Below are 20,616 nucleotides of genomic sequence, written 5' to 3' on the forward strand. Positions count from 1 at the left end.
TATGAATATGTCAAGGATGTTGCTGCTAGAGAAAAGGGGCAAATAATATTACCCATGGGTAAGAACAGAGAAGCTCTGACTGTTTGCAAGACCACAGATTAGGTGAAGCCGTGGTTATCCGAAAACCTTCTGAGGGTGGAATGACCATCCCTAGCTTCTCTTTCACGTGCTCAAGTGTCCAGGAATGTAGCCAATCATAAGAGTCTCTTCTAGAGCAGAGCAAAGCTACCATTCCAGGGAAGAACCTAGAGGTGACATGGAGAAATCACTCCTCTAGCCAGCTGGGGAATTTATACTCCCTGATGTGAATGCAGAATGGGGCAGATTAAGTTTTATTTTACTAGATTTTATTTTTAGTCAGTTTTGTTGGAAGTGCCCAAAGGCTATCTGGTGTAGATGCCTATAAATTAAAACTTATTGAGTTGGTACTTTTATTTTTGCCACAAGCAAATAAACTCAGAATCCCTGATCACAGCTGCTTATGGAACTACTTTCTTACCTTTAGGGATTTAAGTCTCAGTGCCTAAATGTACTTTCAGCTTTGGTTGTTTTGCACTATGCTATAAAAATAAATTGCAGTGAGGCTGGCTTTTAATTCTACATCTTATGCTGTGTTTCTCAAACAACGAAACATAAAGCTGAGCAAAATACACTAACTTACTGAGTAAACTTAATACCCCAGTTGTAGTACAAAGTGTATCTGTAACCATAGCTTACCTTCACGTGATCATTTCCTGTTCCACTTCTACTGAGTTTTCTTATACCGTAAGTAGACATCGAATTTTAAAAAGAATCCAATCTAAGTTGACCCATTGTCCTCAGAATGTTGACTTTAGCTTTGTAGCTTTAATACCAAATATTTGGTCAGTGCTTCACATCGTATAACACATTTTCAGATACATTAGAATACTTACAGTACAATGAGGTTACAAGAAAATCATGAAGAAATCATGACCGAGCACATAAAAACAATAAATAACTACAGGCACAGTGATATGGACATGACAATGTAAGGATGATTAATTCTACCTAAATAGAAGTAGACACATAAATGCCAAATATCTAGTGAGATGCATGGGAAATAGGGTAGGAGAGGGGGTTCAGGAGGAATATGTTTTGAGGGGCTGGTTATAAAAATGTGAGAAACGCCAAACTCAGCTACCTTAATGGCCTGTTTATGAGGCCCATCCACAAGTGACACCAAGAGGCATTTTATAGATCAGTGTTTCCCAACAGATGTTGAATATTAAATAAGTTAATGATTAAAATGTCAATCACCCGGGGGGGAAATACCTTGAAAATTACGAGGGATCATTCATGCACCAACTCTTGACTGATCGTCTAGTGTGGGCCAGGTAGTGTGCTAGTGCTAGTGGAGACCGGGGAGCAAATGGTGAGCAAGTGATGAAATCAAGGACACACAATCCTATCCCAACCCAGGTAATTTCAGTTCAGCAATTTCTTCACCCACCAATACATTAATCTGAGTGTTTTATAAATTGTTTTTTCTCATTTTAAACTTATACCATGTCCTGAGAATAGAACTGAATAAACTCTGCCCAGGTTATTGTTTTTAAGTTTCTTTTCAGGTTTCATGATCTCAGATGAAATCATTTTATTTTTAATATAACTGCATTGTGTCGGTGACCTTCTGTGGTCTCCACTAGACTCCTGCCTGTCTCCATCGTGACCCAAAGGCTCCAAAATCAAGGCCCAGAGAGAACTGAGAGTTTTTAATTCCCTCCTAAGGCCCACCTCCCAAGTTCTGATTTCATCTCAGGCCCCATCTATACTGCAAGAATTAACACTGCAAATTTCCATCTCTTCAAAGGAAATATTAAATCCTTCTCACTGTAGTGTAGCTTTCCTCTTTGGCCTCAGAAAGACAATCATGAAGCATAAATTTAATATACATGTAAAAGATGTTTACATGTAATATAGCAGAGGGGGTTACTTCATTATAACCAACTTAGCATCACTTATTATTAAAACATTTTCTTTTCCTTTTTATTTTATTCCATAATTTGAGCTGATAGGTTTAGGAGAAAACCTGCAATAATGTCTACATCACAGTGATGTCTACATCTTTCTCCTGCATCCCGCTTAATACCTCAAATCCAGTTTTGTTTTAACCTAAATCAACTTCCTTCCGCATGCCCACATGAAGTTGATCTTCCTAGTTCTTATGAATTTACATGGACTTGTGAGATATGGCAAACGTTTTGTAACAGCTTCACTTTACACACCATATAATTCATCTATTGTAATTCTACGGTTCAATGATATTTAATAAATGTATAGATTTGTGTAACTATCACCAGAATCCAGATTCCTTGTGTCTGTTTGCGGTCAATTCTCACTGCCAGTCTCTGTAGGAATTCCTTTTCTAGAAATTTGATGCAAATGGGATTGTAAAGTTTGTGGTCTTTGTGTCTGGTCTTTTCACGTAGCATAATGTTTTTTTGGTTCATTTCCACTGTTGCATGTGTGGGTAGTTAGCTCCTTTTTAATTGCTGAATAGTATCCCACGTATATACCACATTTTATTTATCCATTCGGTAGTCAATATACATGTGTATTTCAATTTTCTTGCTACTGAGAATGATATTGCTATGAACACTCAGTTATAAGCCTTTGTATGGATCTGTTTTCAGTTCTCTTGTATAGATACCTAGAAGTAGAATGACTGGGTTTTATGTTAAGAAAACTGACAAACTGTTTTCCAAAGTGGCTATACCTTTTTATATTCCAATCAGCAATGTGTGAGAGTTCCATTTTCTCAACATCCTCACCAACACATTTTTTTTCAGTCTTTTTGATTATAACCATTCTAGTGGGCTCATAGTAGCATCATATTGTGGTTTTAATTTGCATTTTCCTAATGACTAATGACGTGTAGCATCTTTCCATGTGCTGATTAGCTATTCATATATCTTCTTTGGTGAAGTATCTATTCAAATTTTTGCCCATTTTTCATTGGATTAATTTTTATTGAGTTGTAAGAGTTCTTTATATATTCTGGATACAAGTCTGGTATTAGATACATAATGTAAATATTTTCTCCCAGTATATCATTTTTTAATGTTGTCATTTGAATAACAATTTTTTTGAATTTTGATAAAATTCAAATATGGGATGTATCATTTTTTCTTCTCTGTAGTGCTTTGGGAATCATAGATTCTAAGAAATATTCTCCCCATCAAAAATTAGAAATATTTTCCTGTGTAATGTTTTCACTTAATTTTTGTGTATCATGAGGTAAGGGTCTAAGTTCATGTTTTGTCTTGTTTCATTTTGTGTTTTGGCATTATCCTAGCAGTATTTTTTGTCCCAGCGAGGACCAACTGTCTCAGCACCATTTGTTGAAAAGACTATCCTTTCCCTATTAAATTGCCTTGGTATCTTTGTCAAAAATCAATTGACCACGTATGTAAGGAGTTTTTCTGGACTTTCTATTGTGTTTCATTGCTCTGTGTGTCTATCTTATGCCAGTACTACGTTATTGAGATTACTGGAATTTTATGGTAAGTTTTGAAACTGGATACTGTAAGCCCTCTAACATTATTCTTTTTTCAAAAACTGTTCTGATTTTTCTAGCTCCTTTGCATTTCCGTGTAAGTTTTATAATTAGCTTGTCAAATTCTACAAAAAAAATCCTGCTGGAGTTTTGATAAGGATTGTATTAAATCTAAGCATCAATTTGTGAAGAAGTGGCATCGTAATAATATTAAGTCTTTCAATTCATGAACATAAACTATCTCATCTTTTATTCAGATGTTCCTTAATTTCTCTCAGCAAAGTTTTGTAATTTTCAATGTATAGGTCTTACACCACTTTTCCTAAATTTATTCCTAAATATTTTTCTTTTTGATAGAATCATTTTCTTAATTTCTTAGTATCATCTTCATGTTTTTTATTACCACTATGTAGAAATACAATTGACTTTTGTGTGACAATCTTGTACCCAGAAACCATGCTAAACTTGCTTACTAGTTTTGTAGACTCCATATGGGATAATGTCATTTGAAAGCAAAGATATTTTTGATTCTTTCTAATCTGTACGCCTTTTATTTCTTTTTCTTGTCTTATTGCACCAGCTAGAAATTCTTGTACAATGTTCAACAGAAGTATAAGAGAGGACCTTTCAATCTCAAAGGATAAGCATTCTGTCTTTCACTATTAAGGATGATGTTAGCTATAGGTTTTGCACAGATATTTTTAATAGATGCCCTTGATCAGTTGGAGGAAATCCCCATCTAGGTTACTGAGAGTTCTTTCTTTTCTCTCTCTCTCTTTTTCTATGGACACTGAATGTTGCTAAATGTTTTTCTGTTTTTCTTATGATCATTGTGTGGTGGCTATCTTTTATTCCATTAATATGGTGTATTACATTAACTAATTTTCAGATGTTAAATCAACCTTGACTTCCTGGGATAAATATCACTTGGTTATGGTGTATAATCGTTTCTATATGTTGCTGAATTTGGTTTGCTACCGTTTTGTTAATAATTTTTACATCTATACTCATAGAGCATACTGATTTTTAGTAATATTTTCAAATGATATTTTTCCTGGCTTTGGTATCAGGGTAATATCCTTCAATGAATACCTCAGGAAGCATTCCTTCTTTATTTTCTGAAAGACTTTGTATAAGACTGATGTTATCTCTTCTTTAAATATTTTATAGAATTCACTTAGGAAGCTATCTAAGCCTAGGTTTTTCTTTATGGGAAGATATTTTATTATTAATTCAATATCATTATTTCTCATAAGTCTATTCAGTTATTCTATTTCCTCTTGGGTCAGTTTTGATTATATTTTTCTTTCAAGGAATTCTTACATTTTATCTAATTTTATTTTTTATATAAAGCTGTCCATAATATTATTCCTTTATACTTGTGTCAATTTCTATAGGGTCACTTATTATGCCCCTCCCCAACTTTTCATTCTGAGTTTGGTCATTTGTGTCTCCTCTATTTTTTCTTAGACTTCTCAACTTAGTCAGTCTTTTAAAATAACTAATTTTCGGTTTCATTGATTTTCTCTATTATTCTGTTTTATATTTCATTGGTTTGTGTTCTGATGTTTAATTTTTCCTTCCTTCTGCTTGCTTTGGATTTAATTTGCACTTCTTTTTTCTAGTTTCCTAAGATGGAAGCTAATTGATTTGAAACCTTTCTTCTTTTCTAATATGGTATTCAAAGTTATGTTTCCTTCTAAGCATCTCATAAGCTTTGATATGTTATCTTTTTAATACAGTTCAAATTACTTTCCAGTTTCTCCTGTGAGTTCTCCTTTGACCTATGACTTGTTTAGAAGTAAGCTGTTTAATTTCCATATGGGGATTGCCCAAATTTCTCCCTGTTGTCTTCTATTTTAATTCTGTTGTAGTCTGAGAATATACAAAATTATTTTAACCCTTTTAAAATACTGAGACTTATGGCCTAGCATATGGCCTATACTGGAGAATGTTCCATGTGGGCTTGAAAAGAATGTGTTGTTTGGTTGAGTGTTCTGTAAATGTAAGTTATGTCAAGTTGGCTGATAGGGTTGTTCAAGTTTTCTATATCCTTACTGATTTTCTGTCTAGTTGGTCTATCAATTATTGAGAGTGAGGCATTGAAATCTTCAACTCTTATTATTGAACTGTGTATTTCTTTTTTCAGTATTGTCAGTTTTTGCTTCATGTATTTTGAGGCTCTGTTTTTAGATGTGCACACGTTAATTTTTTAAACTTCTTCCTCATGTAGTAACTGTTTTTCATCATGAAATGCCACTTTTTCTCTAGTAATATTTCTTGTCTGAAAGTCTATTTTGTCTCATATGAATCTAGGCACTCTATTTTATGACGACTATTGACATGGGATATCTTTTTCAAACTCTGTATCTTTACATCTAAACTGTATTCCTTATATACCACATATAGTTGGATCTTGCATTTTTCTCTCAGACAATCTTTGTCTTTTAATTGGAGTGTATATTAATTTCCCAGGGCTGCCATAACAAACTACCACAAACTGAGTGGCTCAATACGACAGAAATTTATACTCTCTTAGTCCTCAAGGCTGAAAGTCCAAATCAATGTGCCAGCAGGGTTGGTTTCTGTTAGAGGCTCTGAGGGAGAATCTGTTCCCTCTTGTGGCTCTCTTGTGGCTTCTGGTGGTTGCTGGAAGTTCTGGTGTCCCTCAGCTTGTAGACACATCACTCCAATCTCTGCTTCTGTCATCACATGGCATTCTCCCCAGTGTGTCTGTCAGTGTCTCCAATTTTTCCCCTTCTTATAGGGACACCGCTCACTGGATTAGGACACAGGTTAATCTACTATGACCTTCTCTTACCTTGACTACTTCTGCAAAGACCCTACTTCCAAATAAGATCACATTCTGAAGTCTACGCAGACATGAATTTTGGGGAACAATTTCCAAGCTTTTGCAATGTGTTTAATCCATTAATATTTAATGTAATTATTGATTTGGTTGAAAATTTTATTTATTTATTTGTCTATCTATCTATCTATCTATTTATTTATTTATGGCTGCATTGGGTCTTTGTTGCTGTGCGCAGGCTTTCCTCTACTTGCGGCGAACGGGAGCTACTCTTTGCTGCGGTGCACAGGCTTCTCATTGCAGTGGCTTCTCTTGTTGTGGAGCATGGGCTCTAGGTGCGCGTGTTTCAGTAGTTGTGTCATGCGGACTCAGTAGTTGTGGCTTGCGGGCTCTAGAGCGCAGGCTCAGTAGTTGTGGAGCACGGGCTTAGTTGCTCCACGGCATGTGGGATCTTCCCGGACCAGGGCTCGAACCCATGTCCCCTGCATTGGCAGGCAGATTCTTAACCACTGCGCCACCAGGTAAGTCCTGATTTAGTTGAATTTGTATCTGCCATTTTGCTATTTGTTTTTCTCAATGTCTCATTTCCTTTTTGCTCTTGTGTTAATTAGTTACTGCTTTAAAAATATTTTTAATGAACAATTTTAATTCCTCTATTGATTTGTGTATTGTTTTATTACAGTGGTTACTGTAGGGAATACAATATGATTTTAGATCTTCACATTCTATTACAAGTTAATAGCTCAATTCCCTCCCCCCTCTTTTTTGCAATTATATTGTCATATACATTACGTCTTTATATGTTGTAAGCCAAACAGTACAGTTTTATAATGATTGTTTTATAGACTTGTGTTTTTTTAAAGAAATTAAGAGAAGAAAAGATATGACTGTATGTTTATATGCTCTCTTATATTTACTTACATATTTGAAGATGCTCTTTATTCCTTCTTGAGGATTTGAGTTACTTTCTGGTGTCATTTTCTTTCAGCCTGAAAGACTTCCTTTACTGTTTCATCTAAGGCAAATGTGCTGGCAACAAATTCTCCTAATCTTTGTGGAGAAATGTGTGTATTTTTCCTTCATGTTTGGAAAAATAGTTTTGTTGTATGAAGAATTCTTGCTCCATAGTTTTTACTTCAGCATTTTATACGTATCATTCTGCTTTCTTCTGGCCTTCATTATTTCTGATGAGATGTTAGCCATTGTTTTGTCATTACCCTGTACAAATGAGTCGTTTTTCTTTTGCTGTTTTCAAGATTTTCTCTTTCTCTTTGACTTTCAGCAGTCTGTGATGTGTCTAGGTGTGGGTCTCTTTGTCTTAAACGTACTACAACTTTGTTGATCTAGGATCTATAAATTAATGTTTTTCCTCAAATTGAGGAATTTTCAGCCATCATTTCTTCACTTTTTCTGACCCATCGTCTTTTCTTCCTTCTGGGACTGCTATTACAAATAGAAATGCTTAGTTGTGTTCCATAGGTCTCTGAGACTCTGTTCATTTTTCTCCTATCTGTTTTACCTACTAGTCTTCAGACTGGAGAGTTTTCACTGATTTATTTTCCAGGTCACTGATTCTTCCACTATCTCAAATCCATATGTAGAGTCAAATTGTAGAGCTCACCTAGTGAATTTTTCATTTCTGTTACCATATTTTCAAATCTAGAATTTCTATTTAATTCTCTTTTTAGTTTATATTTCTTATTTCAGTTACTTATTTGTTGAGTCCCTGTCATATTTTTCTTTAGTTTATGGAACATAGTTTTCTTTCATTCTTTGAAAATATTTAAGATAGTTGCTTTGATGTCTTTATCTGCTAAATCCAATATCTGGACCCCATTAGAGTCAGTTTCTATTGATTAATTGATTGTTGTTGTTTTCTTCTGAGCATGGGTCATGCATTCCTGTTTCTTTGTATGTCTCATACTGTTTTGCTGAAAACTGAACATTTTGTATTATGTTTTGTAGCAATATATTATCCTCAGGCTTCCCCACATGCCTCAGGAGTCTTTTTGTCATCTTTGTTGTCTCAATAAATTGCCTGAACTTAATCTGAGGACTCTATCTCCCCTTGGATTGCAGTCACTGATGTTTCTGCTCGGACTTGTTTTTTGTTTGTTGTTTTAATTCTTATTTTTGTCTTTAGCATGGCTATTAGGGTCACACCTATGGTCAGCCAATGATTTGAGCAGGGTTTGTGATCAAACACTCTGAGCCCTTTTGAGTTCCACCCTCTGCTGATGGATCTGTGTATGAGCTGGATCGCACATTCAAGTTCAGAAAGTTTTCATATATAACAAGTTTTAAATTTCTACTGGGCCTTCTTGGATCGTCCCTGCACATGTCTGGCATACTTGGAGACATTATCTAGCCTTTCTATGGCTCTCTTATTTTTGGAATCTCTCCATTAAATGTTAAGTTAGTCTGCCCCTCACCCCAGCTGGGGCTGCAACCTCTAAGTAGGAAAGCCATGGGCTTCCCCATTCATTTCCAACTAAATGTGTTACTTTTACGGACCACACCTTTAACCATGGATTTCACACTCCACTCCAAATCAAGTCAGCATACTCTGGTCACAAGGGGCCTCTGGTTTTCATTGCTAAACTCTCCCTGGTAAAACCACCACTCCGACTGACCAAGGCAGCCTTAACATTCCCCTTAGCGTGATTAAACTTTAAAAAAGTTTATTCCTGAATATAAGCCTCTGCTCTCCCTTTCCTCAGAGCACTGATTTTAGAAAACTTGCAACTGTAATTTCTTTCTATGTCCCTTTGAGATGCAAGTCTTCTCTTAGACTCTTTCCAGCTTTACAGAGTAGGAATATGGAGGATGTGAGAGCCATCCCTTTGAAATGTGATCATCAGGAAAGATAACACCCCCATCTCCTAGTCTCTCTGAGACGACAGGAACCTAACTTATATCAGTGCCGATTAGCAAACATAGATGGCCTAATCACATTGACCAACTTCCCTCTCTAACAACCTCTAGTACTGTTCCACTAGCTCACCCCAGTGTTTAAAAACTCTTCTGATTTTGTTTCAGTGGGGGTGAATTCAGTCTCTCTCCCTTACTGTAGACTTCAATAAAGTCTTCATTGCCTATTTAACTGTCTGGTGCCATTTTTCCTTCACACAGCAAAGCTGGAGGTTTAAGGGAACATCCCATGGGCAAGAATGCCTTAGACACTCACTGTTCTTAACTGAAGTTCTACCAGGTTTTCATGAATAAATGTTACTCAATTTTTTATTTGCCTTTGGTTTATTTCCAGAGATCTGAAGTGGTTGTTTTTGACAATTTGTCCAGCGTTATGTATGTTTGGTGGGGAGAGGGTTTGCTGGCCATTTCATTCTGCTACAGCCACCCTCCAACATTTTAACAAGTCTGAATTTCAGTACAATTGCCAGGAAGAGTTTAGTAGTTATTTACACCTTTGGAGATCACTCTGCAGTCTTTTTTTGAACACAGATCATTTACTGAAAAGAAAAAACACACTTGGTAAAATGTTCCCGTAGCATTACTGCTACTTCACTGTGAATATCTGACCAAACAAAGGAGAGTTTTTCTATGTTTACACTATGTGTTCTTTTAGTTTAGCTTGTTTTGCTTGATGAAGCATTTCTTCCAGGTTAGCTTAATAGCTCGTTTGCTTGCTTTCTTTCCTTTTCTCTCTCTCTCCTTAATTTTTTTGCTCCTCTGAAGAGGTTTATGGGATGCTTTTTAAAAAGCTAGAGCAACTCTATCCACTGATTATCTCTTATTTATAGGAGTATTTACACTTTCAAAAAGAAACAGTTAAGCAAATTAGCAATGCATGAGAATACACCCTCAAACCATGCACAAAAATAAACTCAGACTGGCTTAAAAACTTAAATATAAGACAAGACACCATAAAACTCCTAGAGAACATAGACAAAACATAAATCATACCAATGTTTTCTTAGGTCAGTCTCCCAAGGCAATAGAAATAAAAACAAAAATAAACAAATGGGACCCAATCAAACTTACAAGCTTTTTCACAGCAAAGGAAACCATAAACAAAATGAAAAGACAACCTATGGAATGGGAGAAAATATTTGCAAACGATGTGACTGACAAGGGCTTAATTTCCAAAATATACAAATAGCCGATACAACTCAACAACAACAAAACAACCCAATCAAAAAGTGGGCAGAAGATCTAAGTAAACATTTCCCCAAAGAAAACATACAGATGGCCAATATGCACATGAAAAGATGCTCAACATGGCTAATTATTAGAGAAATGCAAATCTAAACTACAATGAGGTACCACCTCACACTGGTCAGAATGGCCATCATTAAAAAGTCTACAAGTAACAAATGCTGGAGAGGGTGTGGAGGAAAGGGAACCCTCCTACACTATTGGTGAGAATGTAAGGTGGTGTAGCCACTGTGGAAAACAGTCTGGAGGTTCCTCAGAAAACTAAAAACAGAACTACCATATGATCCAGCAATCCCTCTCCTGGGCATGTATCTGGACAAAACTATAATCAAAAAGATACATGCGCCCCTATGTTCATATCAGCACTATTCACAATAGCCAAGACATGGAAACAACCTGAATATCCAGAGACAAATGAATGGATAAAGAAGATGTGGTACAAATGTACACTGGAATACTACTCAGCCATAAAAAAGAACAAAATCATGCTATTTTCAGCGACATGGATGCAACTAGAGATTATCATACTAAGTGAAGTAAGTCAGAAAGAGAAACAAATACCATATGATATCACTTATATGTGGAATCTAAACTATGACACAAATGAACCTATCTATGAAGCAGAAACAGACTCACAGACATAGAGAACAGACTTACGGTTGCCAAGGTGGGCGGGGCGGGGTGGGAACAGCTCTTAGCTGTTCTAAGAGCTTTATATGTTTAACATATTTAAACAATATATTTAATTAAAATTATAATATAAAATCCAATAGCTATTATTACTGTCATCCTCACATTTGGGATTAGTAGATGCAAACTATTATATACAGAATGGATGAACAACAGGTTCTATTGTATAGCACAGGGAACTACATTCAATGTCCTGGGATAAACCGTAATGGAAAAGAATATAAAAAAGAATGTATATTTATGTATAACTGAGTCATTTTGCTCTACAGCAGAAATTAACACATTTTAAATCAACTATACTTTAATAAAAAAATTAGCAATTTATGACTTTATTTTTACTTTTCACCCAATAGTTGTGGTGCACTGATTTACCAAATGCCAGTCTTTTATCCTCCTAGATTTCCAAGCAGAGAAGTGATACATCTATAATTATACTTCAAATGATCTTTTGTCTCTATATGAATAGAGCCCACTGTCTGCTTACATGCTTCTCAGTTGACGTTTATGAAGACAGATTACACATGAGAAAATGGGGCAAGACAAGTTGGGGAGACAATTACACAACAGAGACAATGCTGGAGAAATTGACTCCAAAATTCCTTCACAAATTTGGAGTGTTTGCCATTTAAGCTCAGTGATGTATTTATATTCCAGCGTTTAACCTTCCTGGGTAAATTTTACTGTCTGAATTAATAATACAAATTTGTCCGCTCCAAAGATTTTCTGGCCATCTTTTCCAAAGTTATTTTTGATAACTTTAGTAATAGGTTTCTCAACACCCACATTCTCCCATATTGTGTGTGTTCAGATGATAATACTTGTGAATGCAAAAGACATATATTTGGTATTAGAGGGTTAGAGTTTGCCTTACTTAGGGCTAAGGTCAGTTTATTATTTATCCCTGTTTTGTATAATAATAAAATTAAAACACAAAGAGTTTAAGAAATATGTTCACATAATAAAAATAAAAATACTATTACTACTACTAACAGTAGTAGTGGATAATATTGATTTATCTCTTGCTGTGTTCCAAGCACTGTTCTAAGGGTTTTAGTTGTGATGAGTGACTTAGTCTTTACAACACCACCATGAGGTAGATACTGTCATTACCACGATATTATAAGCTGAAGAATGGCAGGCAAGAGAAGTTGCAAGAGTCTCAAGGTTACGTGGTAAAAAATAATAATACTTAACTTGTGGTAGTATACCATGCTTAGTCTGTATCCAGTGCTGTTCTAAGAGCTTTATATGTTTAACATCTTTAAACAATATATTTAATAAAAATTATCATATAAAATCCAATAGCTATTGTTACTGTCATCCTCACATTGAAGGTGGGTAAACCAGAGCACATAGGTATTAAATTACTTGTTCATATTCGTGTAGCTGGTAAATGATTAGTCTGGGACTGGAAGCCCACATCCTGTCTCTCTGGTGAGGGTTAGAGCTGGTATTTGAACCCTGGCAACCTAGCACCAGAGCTCATGCTTTACCACTTCTTTCTGCTGCCTTGCAGACAAATTGCACGAGTTTTTTCGTAGAATTACTGAAGTCTGAGATGAGAAGAAACTTCAAAAGTGACCATCTATTGAGAAACCTATTTTACATCTGTTACAAAATCCTCTCCAAAATTTTCTCAAGTTTTTGTCCAGACTTTCTTTGAAAACTTTCACTAATAGAGAATATACTAACCCCAGGGGCAACATGTTCTATTTTGAATTAGCATTATTAGAAAGTACTTTCCTCTACCGGGATGAAATTTGGATTCTGACAGGTGCAACTCAAATCCTCTGAACCTGAATTGGCCCTCTGAAGTCGTAAGAAATAAGTTTAATTCCTTCTCCACATGATAACCCTTTAAATGTATGAAATCAAGTTTTAAAGCAGTCTTCTCTAGTTTTTAGTTCCTTGAACTATGCCATGTCTAACATGGCTCTGAGTCCTCTCACCACCCTAGTCTCTCTTTTTTGGACCAAAAATGTTTTCAGTGTTCCTCCTAAAACATGAAGGACAACACATAATATGTCAGATACATCCTGAATATTGTAGAATAGAGCAGGGCTAAAACTGTCCATTTCCTTCATGGAAATACTACCATGGAAAGGTAAAAAAGATGGATGCTGAAATCACTGGCCAAATAGAGATAATAAGTGTACGTACTTTGTCGAGCTGGTATGAGGATTAAGTGTGATCGCAGAGTTAAACACTTAGAAAACTGCCTGGCACATAGTACGAGCTCAGACACGGCAGGCAAGATTATTAAAAAAATTCAGGCACTTACTGAAGGTCTACTATATAGAGACATTGACTTTGCAAAGAGGGAAAAGTTATAGACTGCATTCCCTAGGCATTTTCACTTAAAATTCTAGACTTTAAACTTCTCGGGAAGAGACGTATGATTGCATCTGATTTTGGAAAATCATAAATCATGTCACACTGCGGACTCATCCTTAGATAACAGGAAGGGAAAATCCTTGAGCCTTTTTAATGGCTGCTGCCGTGAAGTGCTACCTCTTCCATCCTATTCTAGGTCATCCAGTTACATCCTGTCAAGATCTTTGGGGATCCTGATTATGTCTTCTGGGGTATTGGTTTCTCATCCAGCCCCCAATGTCATATGTGCATATGAGAAGCCTTCCGTCAATGTCGGCAACCAACTCAGTGATGAAACGTGAAGCAGAACAGAATCAAAGGCGGAGCCTGCAGCGACCCTTGGAGAGCTCCCTTTACAAATCCCTGAGTCATTTACACAGTTAGGTATCCACCTAACTGAACTCACACTCAGAACATTTCTTAATCTTGCTAATAAGAACACTATGGGAGGCTTTTTTCATGAGCCTTGTTTAAATCCAGTGTCTATTATTATGTATGTATCATTATCTGCTTAGTAATCCTAACTCTATTTTTAAAAAAAAGGAGGGGGGGAGAGAGAAAATAATCTTAGCTGAGTGCCGTTGTTCTCAGGTAACCTGTGCTGATTCTCAGGTAACACTGTCTTCTTCAATAAAGGCTCTCAGAAATCTTTCATATAACTAGTTATATAATCTAACTAGGGATTAACAGTAAATGTGCCTTTATAGTTGAAAATATACTTCTGCTTCATTTTGAAAGTTAAGAGTTCATTTCTTTGTCACCAACCTTGTCTTCACCGTTAACTGCCAGGACAGATAACGATGGCTTAGAAATCTCATTTACAAATTCTCTCAGAGTTTTAAGATCTAATTCTTCAGGGCCTCAATACTCGAAGCATTTAAAGATATCCCTTACAATCACCTCATTGAGTTTGGTTTCAATTACTCTTCCCTGATGTTTTTCTATCCCTCTCCATTCTGGAAATCCCTCTTGACAGAGAAGTTGGCAACAAAATCTGTTATTACACCACTAACCTCAAATTGATAATTTCCTCTGGGATTTTGCTGTAAAAAAGTGACTTTGAGACTTCTTTCGGATCCTTTGCGTTTTTGTAACCTCTCTTCTTTCTGACTTTAGTCTTCAAGACCATTTTCCTGGGTCTATGACGTTTGTATTTCTTCCAAGTACAGATCCTCTGATTATTCGTTCAGCAATTCCTTCCACAAATATTTGTTGAGTGACTGTTATTTGCCATGTACCGTTATAGGCACTGGGGAAATCCAATGGTGAATGAAACAATCACATCCTTTAATTTACATCCTAGTGTCCAATGTGTATCTTTGATGATTGGATTTATCTCCCTACTTTTTGTTCAACTGAGGATAACTTTCTTTTACATGCCAAGCTCTTAATTGTTGAGCCTCATCTAGGCCTTTTGAGATGTACTTTTAAGCTAGAGTCTTGGGATCTTGGAACAATTTTCACTTTCCCTCCGTGAAATTTCTTGAAATCAGTTCTCTGAATTTCCAGGTTAATGTCTAACTTTTGTCCTAGCATTTCCCTCCCATAATGTGTCCATGATTCTGTAAAACTAAATACAGCAATATAGGACCAAGAGGCTCTGCCATAATTCACACAGATGTTGGCACATGTGGAAGTTGGGTTTTAAGTCCCAGATTTTTTTAAACTTCTTTTTCATTATTCCATTTTAATCATGCATGAATTTTTCATGGATATCTTATATCACCAAGATATTCTGACAACTCTCAAGAGGTTTATTAGGATATAGTCAAATATGAGAACAAAAAGAGATAAGATTTTTCTGCATGTGTTCGTATTTTTCATCACTAATTTAAAATTTTGTCTGCATTCTAGGAATAGCCCTGCTCTGGTCTATGCCATCCTTGTTATATGGACCTGGAGTATGCTGCAGTTCCCACTTGACCTGGCAGGTAAGTGTCCGATGTTTGCTCAAAGAAACAGAAAATTACAGCTCTTGATTATGAACTGCAGTGAAGCTAAGGAAGCATTTGAGAGGATTATCTTTTTTTTTTTTTTTTATCACTTCGATATCTCAGTGTTAGTTCCAGTTCAGTTTAGAAGACAACTAGGTTGAAACTTAGGAAAGCCACGATCCACTCTGGTACATGGTGAGCCTGAAACAATTAAGTCGATAAGAGCACAGCTTTATGTTCATTTCATACAGTAGTTCCATCACTTGCAATTTGTAAAAGCTTCTGCAAATTAGTTAACACATCAGCGCCTCAGTTTTTCATCCATGCAATGGGGATGATGATTATTGCAGTGAGGATTGAGGGTCCTTGTGATGACAAAAATAAGACATAGTTTGTAGCGACTGTGCTTCAGTACACTTACTGGCATATAAATGTTATCTCCTGATTTTTTAAGGGGCCGTTTTCATTCCTTTGTCAGACCCTTGTATTAGAACTTCAAAGGGAATAAGAGCAGGTTCAGGGCCACATGGGAAATTAGATTTTTCCTCAGTATTGGCTCTTAGACTCCCATTGGGCTTATTTTAATAAAGACATAAACCCCGAAGACTTTGCAAGAAGTAAACGGTTTTCTGGGCATTTCATACTGATGATCTAGAGCTGCATTATCCAGTACAGTACCCACTAGCCACATGTGGCTGTTTAGATTAACATTAATTAAAATTAAATAAAATTTAAAGTTCAGTCACACTAGCCTGCTCCGTGGCTGCATATGGCTATGATGTCAGACAGCACAGATATAGAACGTTTTTCCTAACACAGATGGTTCTATTGGAATACATTGACCTGGACTTATCCCATAACTTCTAGGAGCCCTGGAATTCTTTTTTTTTTTTTTTTTTTTTTGCGGTACTAGGGCCTCTCACTGTTGTGGCCTCTCCCGTTGCGGAGCACAGGCTCCGGACGCGCAGGCTCAGCGGCCATGGCTCACGGGCCCAGCCGCTCCGCGGCATGTGGGATCCTCCCGGACCGGGGCACGAACCCGCGTCCCCTGCATCGGCAGGCGGACTCTCAACCACTGCGCCACCAGGGAAGCCCGCCCTGGAATTTTGATTTGGTAATTCTCCTGGATGCCACTTTACTCTGAAGAAATTCTAGGATTGAATAGTTACGTTTTCCTGAAGTCTGACTCCTTTCTTACGGTACCCTACCTGATGGCCTCAGGGTTAGAATTAATCTTTGTACAGAGATATTTAATTTTTTCCTGCATCTTTTTTTGGTCCACTTTGATAGGCACAGAGGTTTTAGAGGCCATTTTAGACCTTAGCATCCACTTTGCAAAACAAAATTGCCAACAGAAGGAAAGAGTGGCTGTGGCTTTTTGGAAATGCCCCAAACCTAATTACTAGTTAATAACTGCACACAAATGTGTGCCAATAACACACACACACACACACACACACACACACACACACACACACACACACACACAAAAACACAGATTTTGTCGTAATGTGCCCCAGAAGGTACTCTATACCATTAATCAGCTGGTGTCCTCTGTGAGAATTTTAGGCACCTTCAGTTTAGATGTCGAATAATACTTTTAGGAGGTCCTCTGGGAGCCATTTCCCAACCCTAACTTCTTAGGAACGGTGACTATTGATCTTACGTTGGGTTTTCTTTTGTCATTCCCTCTGCTGGGCCTCACCCTCCCATATCTTGTGGTTTACCGCCTTGCTTAGAAAATTTTTATTTAAGAAAGAAATTCTGTAAACTTTCAGGGGTGATAATGTTATGCAGCTGTTTGAAAAACAAAGACCAAATGTTACTTCTGACTAAATCACTATTGTATTTCCAACAAACGGTACATTATGTGCACCCATATCAAAGCAGCTTCATAATATTTGCAGGCTCCAGTAGACGAAGGCATTCTTTGTTTGAAAACTCCAAATGGAAGTCTTCATTATTATAAAAGGATTATTTTCTGCCCTTGACCCTGAATTAAATTTACATTTTAGAAATTAAAACAGAAAAGGTTCATTTGTTGATTGGACCTCCTTTTGTTCAACTGGAAAATCAGTAATTATATCCAGTCTTTCTTGTAAACTGTGAAACAAAACCATAAGGAATTAGACGAAATAAAATAACAATGGCATTTATTTGGGCTTTTTTTCCCCACCCCTGTTAGAGAGATATGTTTAACGTGACTTCAGTTTGAATTTGAAGATAAGTGCTTGAATTTTCACAACACAATTTACATAGAGGGCCAAGTGAGTCAACCAGTAAATAGGCAGGTACCAGAGAGGGGATGCAGATAGCTCTGGGACACCGACACTCTGTTTCATCTCCCAAATTTAGCAGCCAGGTAAGTCATGAATTATCCTCAGGGAAAGACAGTGAGAAAGGAGAGGTGCCAGGGGTGTTAGTCTAATGGAACCAAAAACAGTCAGGGAATAGGGGCCCCTCTCCTCAAAGCTGTCATTGTTCTCCAGTTTTCAAAGGAGGAAACTGAGGTCCAGGCAGCCTAAGTAACTTGGCGTGCATCTTGCTGTTAGAAAATGAGGAAACCAGGAGAGGAAGCCAGGCTCCCTGACTTGAGGCTGAGAGCACCCTGCCGTGCTGCCTTCCGACTCTGCAGACTTCAAAGACAGACAGGGCGGCTTCTTCTGCTCTTTATCCTTTCTAGCCTAGTTAATTGCGCTTTCCCCAGTGTGAGTGAGGACTTGAAGACGAGCTGATTTTGTTTTTTTACGTGGATAGAAACCAGAGGCTGGCTTTTTTTCATGTGTGTCATTGGACTTATAACAGACGATCCATTTTGAATATAAAAAGCCCAAGGATGTAAAATGGCAGGGTGGTTACACTTGTTTCCCTCCAGAATGAAATTACAGAATCACTCCCCATTGTGAATGAGCGTAACCCCCACGGCTGATGACTTGTCCCCACTTCACTCTGCCTTACTTTTCTGCATGTCAGAGAGCTACGGTAACGGGTCTCTCTTGCGTTTTCAGTACAGCACGTTGTGTGCCCTGTGTCTATGACAACAAGGGGGTTCCCCAGCCGCTTCTTTTGCCAATACAGTGCCGACCTCTGGAACATTGGAATCAGCATCTTCATACAAGACGGTCCCTTCCTTGTTGTGCGACTCATCCTGATGACCTATTTCAAAGTGATCAACCAGATGCTGGTGTTCTTTGCTGCCAAGAATTTCCTGGTGGTGGTGTTACAGCTCTACCGCCTGGTGGTGTTGGCCTTGGATGTCCATGCCTCCTTGCGGAGTCAGCGAGAACGCCTGAAAGGAGAGCACAGACGCCCAGGTGTACCAGCTGAGAGTGGGGTCTCACCTGGGGCCTGGGCAGGTGGTTCGAAGGAGGGCTTGGCTATTCCTTTACAGGCCTTGCCGGTCACCTCTGACGACTCTCCCCTGACCCCATAGTTAGTCACCGAGAGCAGCATGCCGCCAGAAGGCTTGACTTTCCGGTTCCTGTAGACGGAATCTTCTCTCTCTCTCTTTCTCTCTTTTTTTTAACCTTGGCATATAATAATTTTCAAAAGAACAACATAAAAAGTGATCTTAAACCAGAGCCGAGGAACTTCTTTTTCAACGGAATGAAAAGAATTTTGATTAGTGGCTGTCGCTACCACGTCTGTGTGATGGCATCAGATGCTACAGTTGTTCAACCGCTAAGTGATTTGTTTGTCTTGAACTGTTTGAAAAGCTGTGGACAGGGTTACAGTGACACATGCCCTCAAGACATTTAATGCAGACAAACTGTCCTGGCTGTTACCTGAGAATAGAGAAGCTTTGAACTTTGGCTCTATTGTCAGCCTATCTCATCTGATCTTTCCTGCAATGTCCCTCTGACATCAAAAAATGTACATTCAGTGAATGCAGAATAAATGAAGGGAAAAGTGCCTTTAAAATTACCTCACTGTGGGCTGGAAGCACTGAAAAATCTCTGCCCAGCTGCCATAGCATCAAGAGCCCTATTCATCGCTGCACAGACCTTCCCAGGAAACATCATTTTTCTGGGCTGCTGTAGTCTTCTGTCATGGCGCATATGCTCTTACGGAAATGTTACTGCTTTGGCTTGGGTGCCGCAAAATTCACAGCAAGCCATCCTGGTTACGGATCTATTGGTTGGGAGGCAGGAAATACTTGTAATGCTAGCAAAGTCACAATTTCCATTCTAAACATGATTTGCAGTATTCGTTAGCATTTCCCTTAACTCCACTTTACCATTTTCTACATTGCCAAGTCGAACTGCGTGGGTTGATGCAAGGACGCACTGCAGCAGTGACTAAAGGTGTTTCCGGCCCTTTAAGTGTTACCATAGTCGCTGGTGTCTGCCGGCTGTCAAGGTAGCTCCTCTGAACTGCCACATCTGGAGCCGGCCTTTGGTCTCAGGGAAGATGCTGGTGATGGAGACTTGCATTAGCCCTGCTCATGGCCAACAGCCCTGGATTAGCGAAGGGGATCAGAAAATGCCCCAGCATCGTGGAAATCGGGAAATGCGCTTTTCTTCCCTGCATTACGACTGCATTTCCCCAGTACTGAAATAGCCATACGTTCTCTTTAATATGCCTCTGTACTTTCCAGATGGAGGCGATTCAGAACCTTTTAAAATGATTTTTTGCTTTTAAAGATACAGTGTGAAAATCTACCTGCTATAAAGTATAATTACTTTATAGTAGTAATTATGTAAAGCAAACAGCTCCAAAACTGTTCCTTTAGGGTTCAAAGCATAATTCCTCCTTGCTATTATGCTCAGGAATTGAAAGGGACATTAAAGATAAGGCAGGGTGTGACCTTAAATTGGGTGTGACCTACCGACAACCAATTGGGACAATTTCAACTATAAATCTATGTGAGAGGATATCTGTTCAAACCATTTAATAAAGAGTTGCATAGGCAAACTCTGTTCTTATACAGAAAAATTAATCCTTTCCACGTAATAGCTTCTCCAGTCCCTGATAATGTTTCTATTTCTTTCTTTTTCTTCCTTGTGTTTCTAATTTTAACAATATGATGATTGTAAAATTACACATGAAGCTAATGGAATACATTTATAATTTTTCATAATAACTTTATGAAAGTTAAGATCAGGAAATTATATTTA

General features: G+C 37.6%; 1 protein-coding gene across 1 annotated transcript in view; it reads left to right on the forward strand.

Annotated features, from left to right (window-relative positions):
• Nucleotides 1-19,364, forward strand: part of TMEM26 (transmembrane protein 26) — a 44,658-nt gene extending 25,294 nt beyond the window's left edge. The window contains exons 5-6 of the mRNA XM_065894521.1: nucleotides 15,420-15,496; nucleotides 18,508-19,364. Coding sequence (XP_065750593.1) covers nucleotides 15,420-15,496; nucleotides 18,508-18,932 — 502 coding nt within the window. The 3' untranslated portion in view covers nucleotides 18,933-19,364. The remainder of the gene's footprint in view (nucleotides 1-15,419; nucleotides 15,497-18,507) is intronic.
• The last annotated feature ends 1,252 nt before the right edge of the window (nucleotides 19,365-20,616 follow it).

This window comes from Phocoena phocoena, chromosome 16, assembly GCF_963924675.1.
Source record: "Phocoena phocoena chromosome 16, mPhoPho1.1, whole genome shotgun sequence".
Taxonomy (NCBI): Eukaryota; Metazoa; Chordata; class Mammalia; order Artiodactyla; family Phocoenidae; genus Phocoena; species Phocoena phocoena.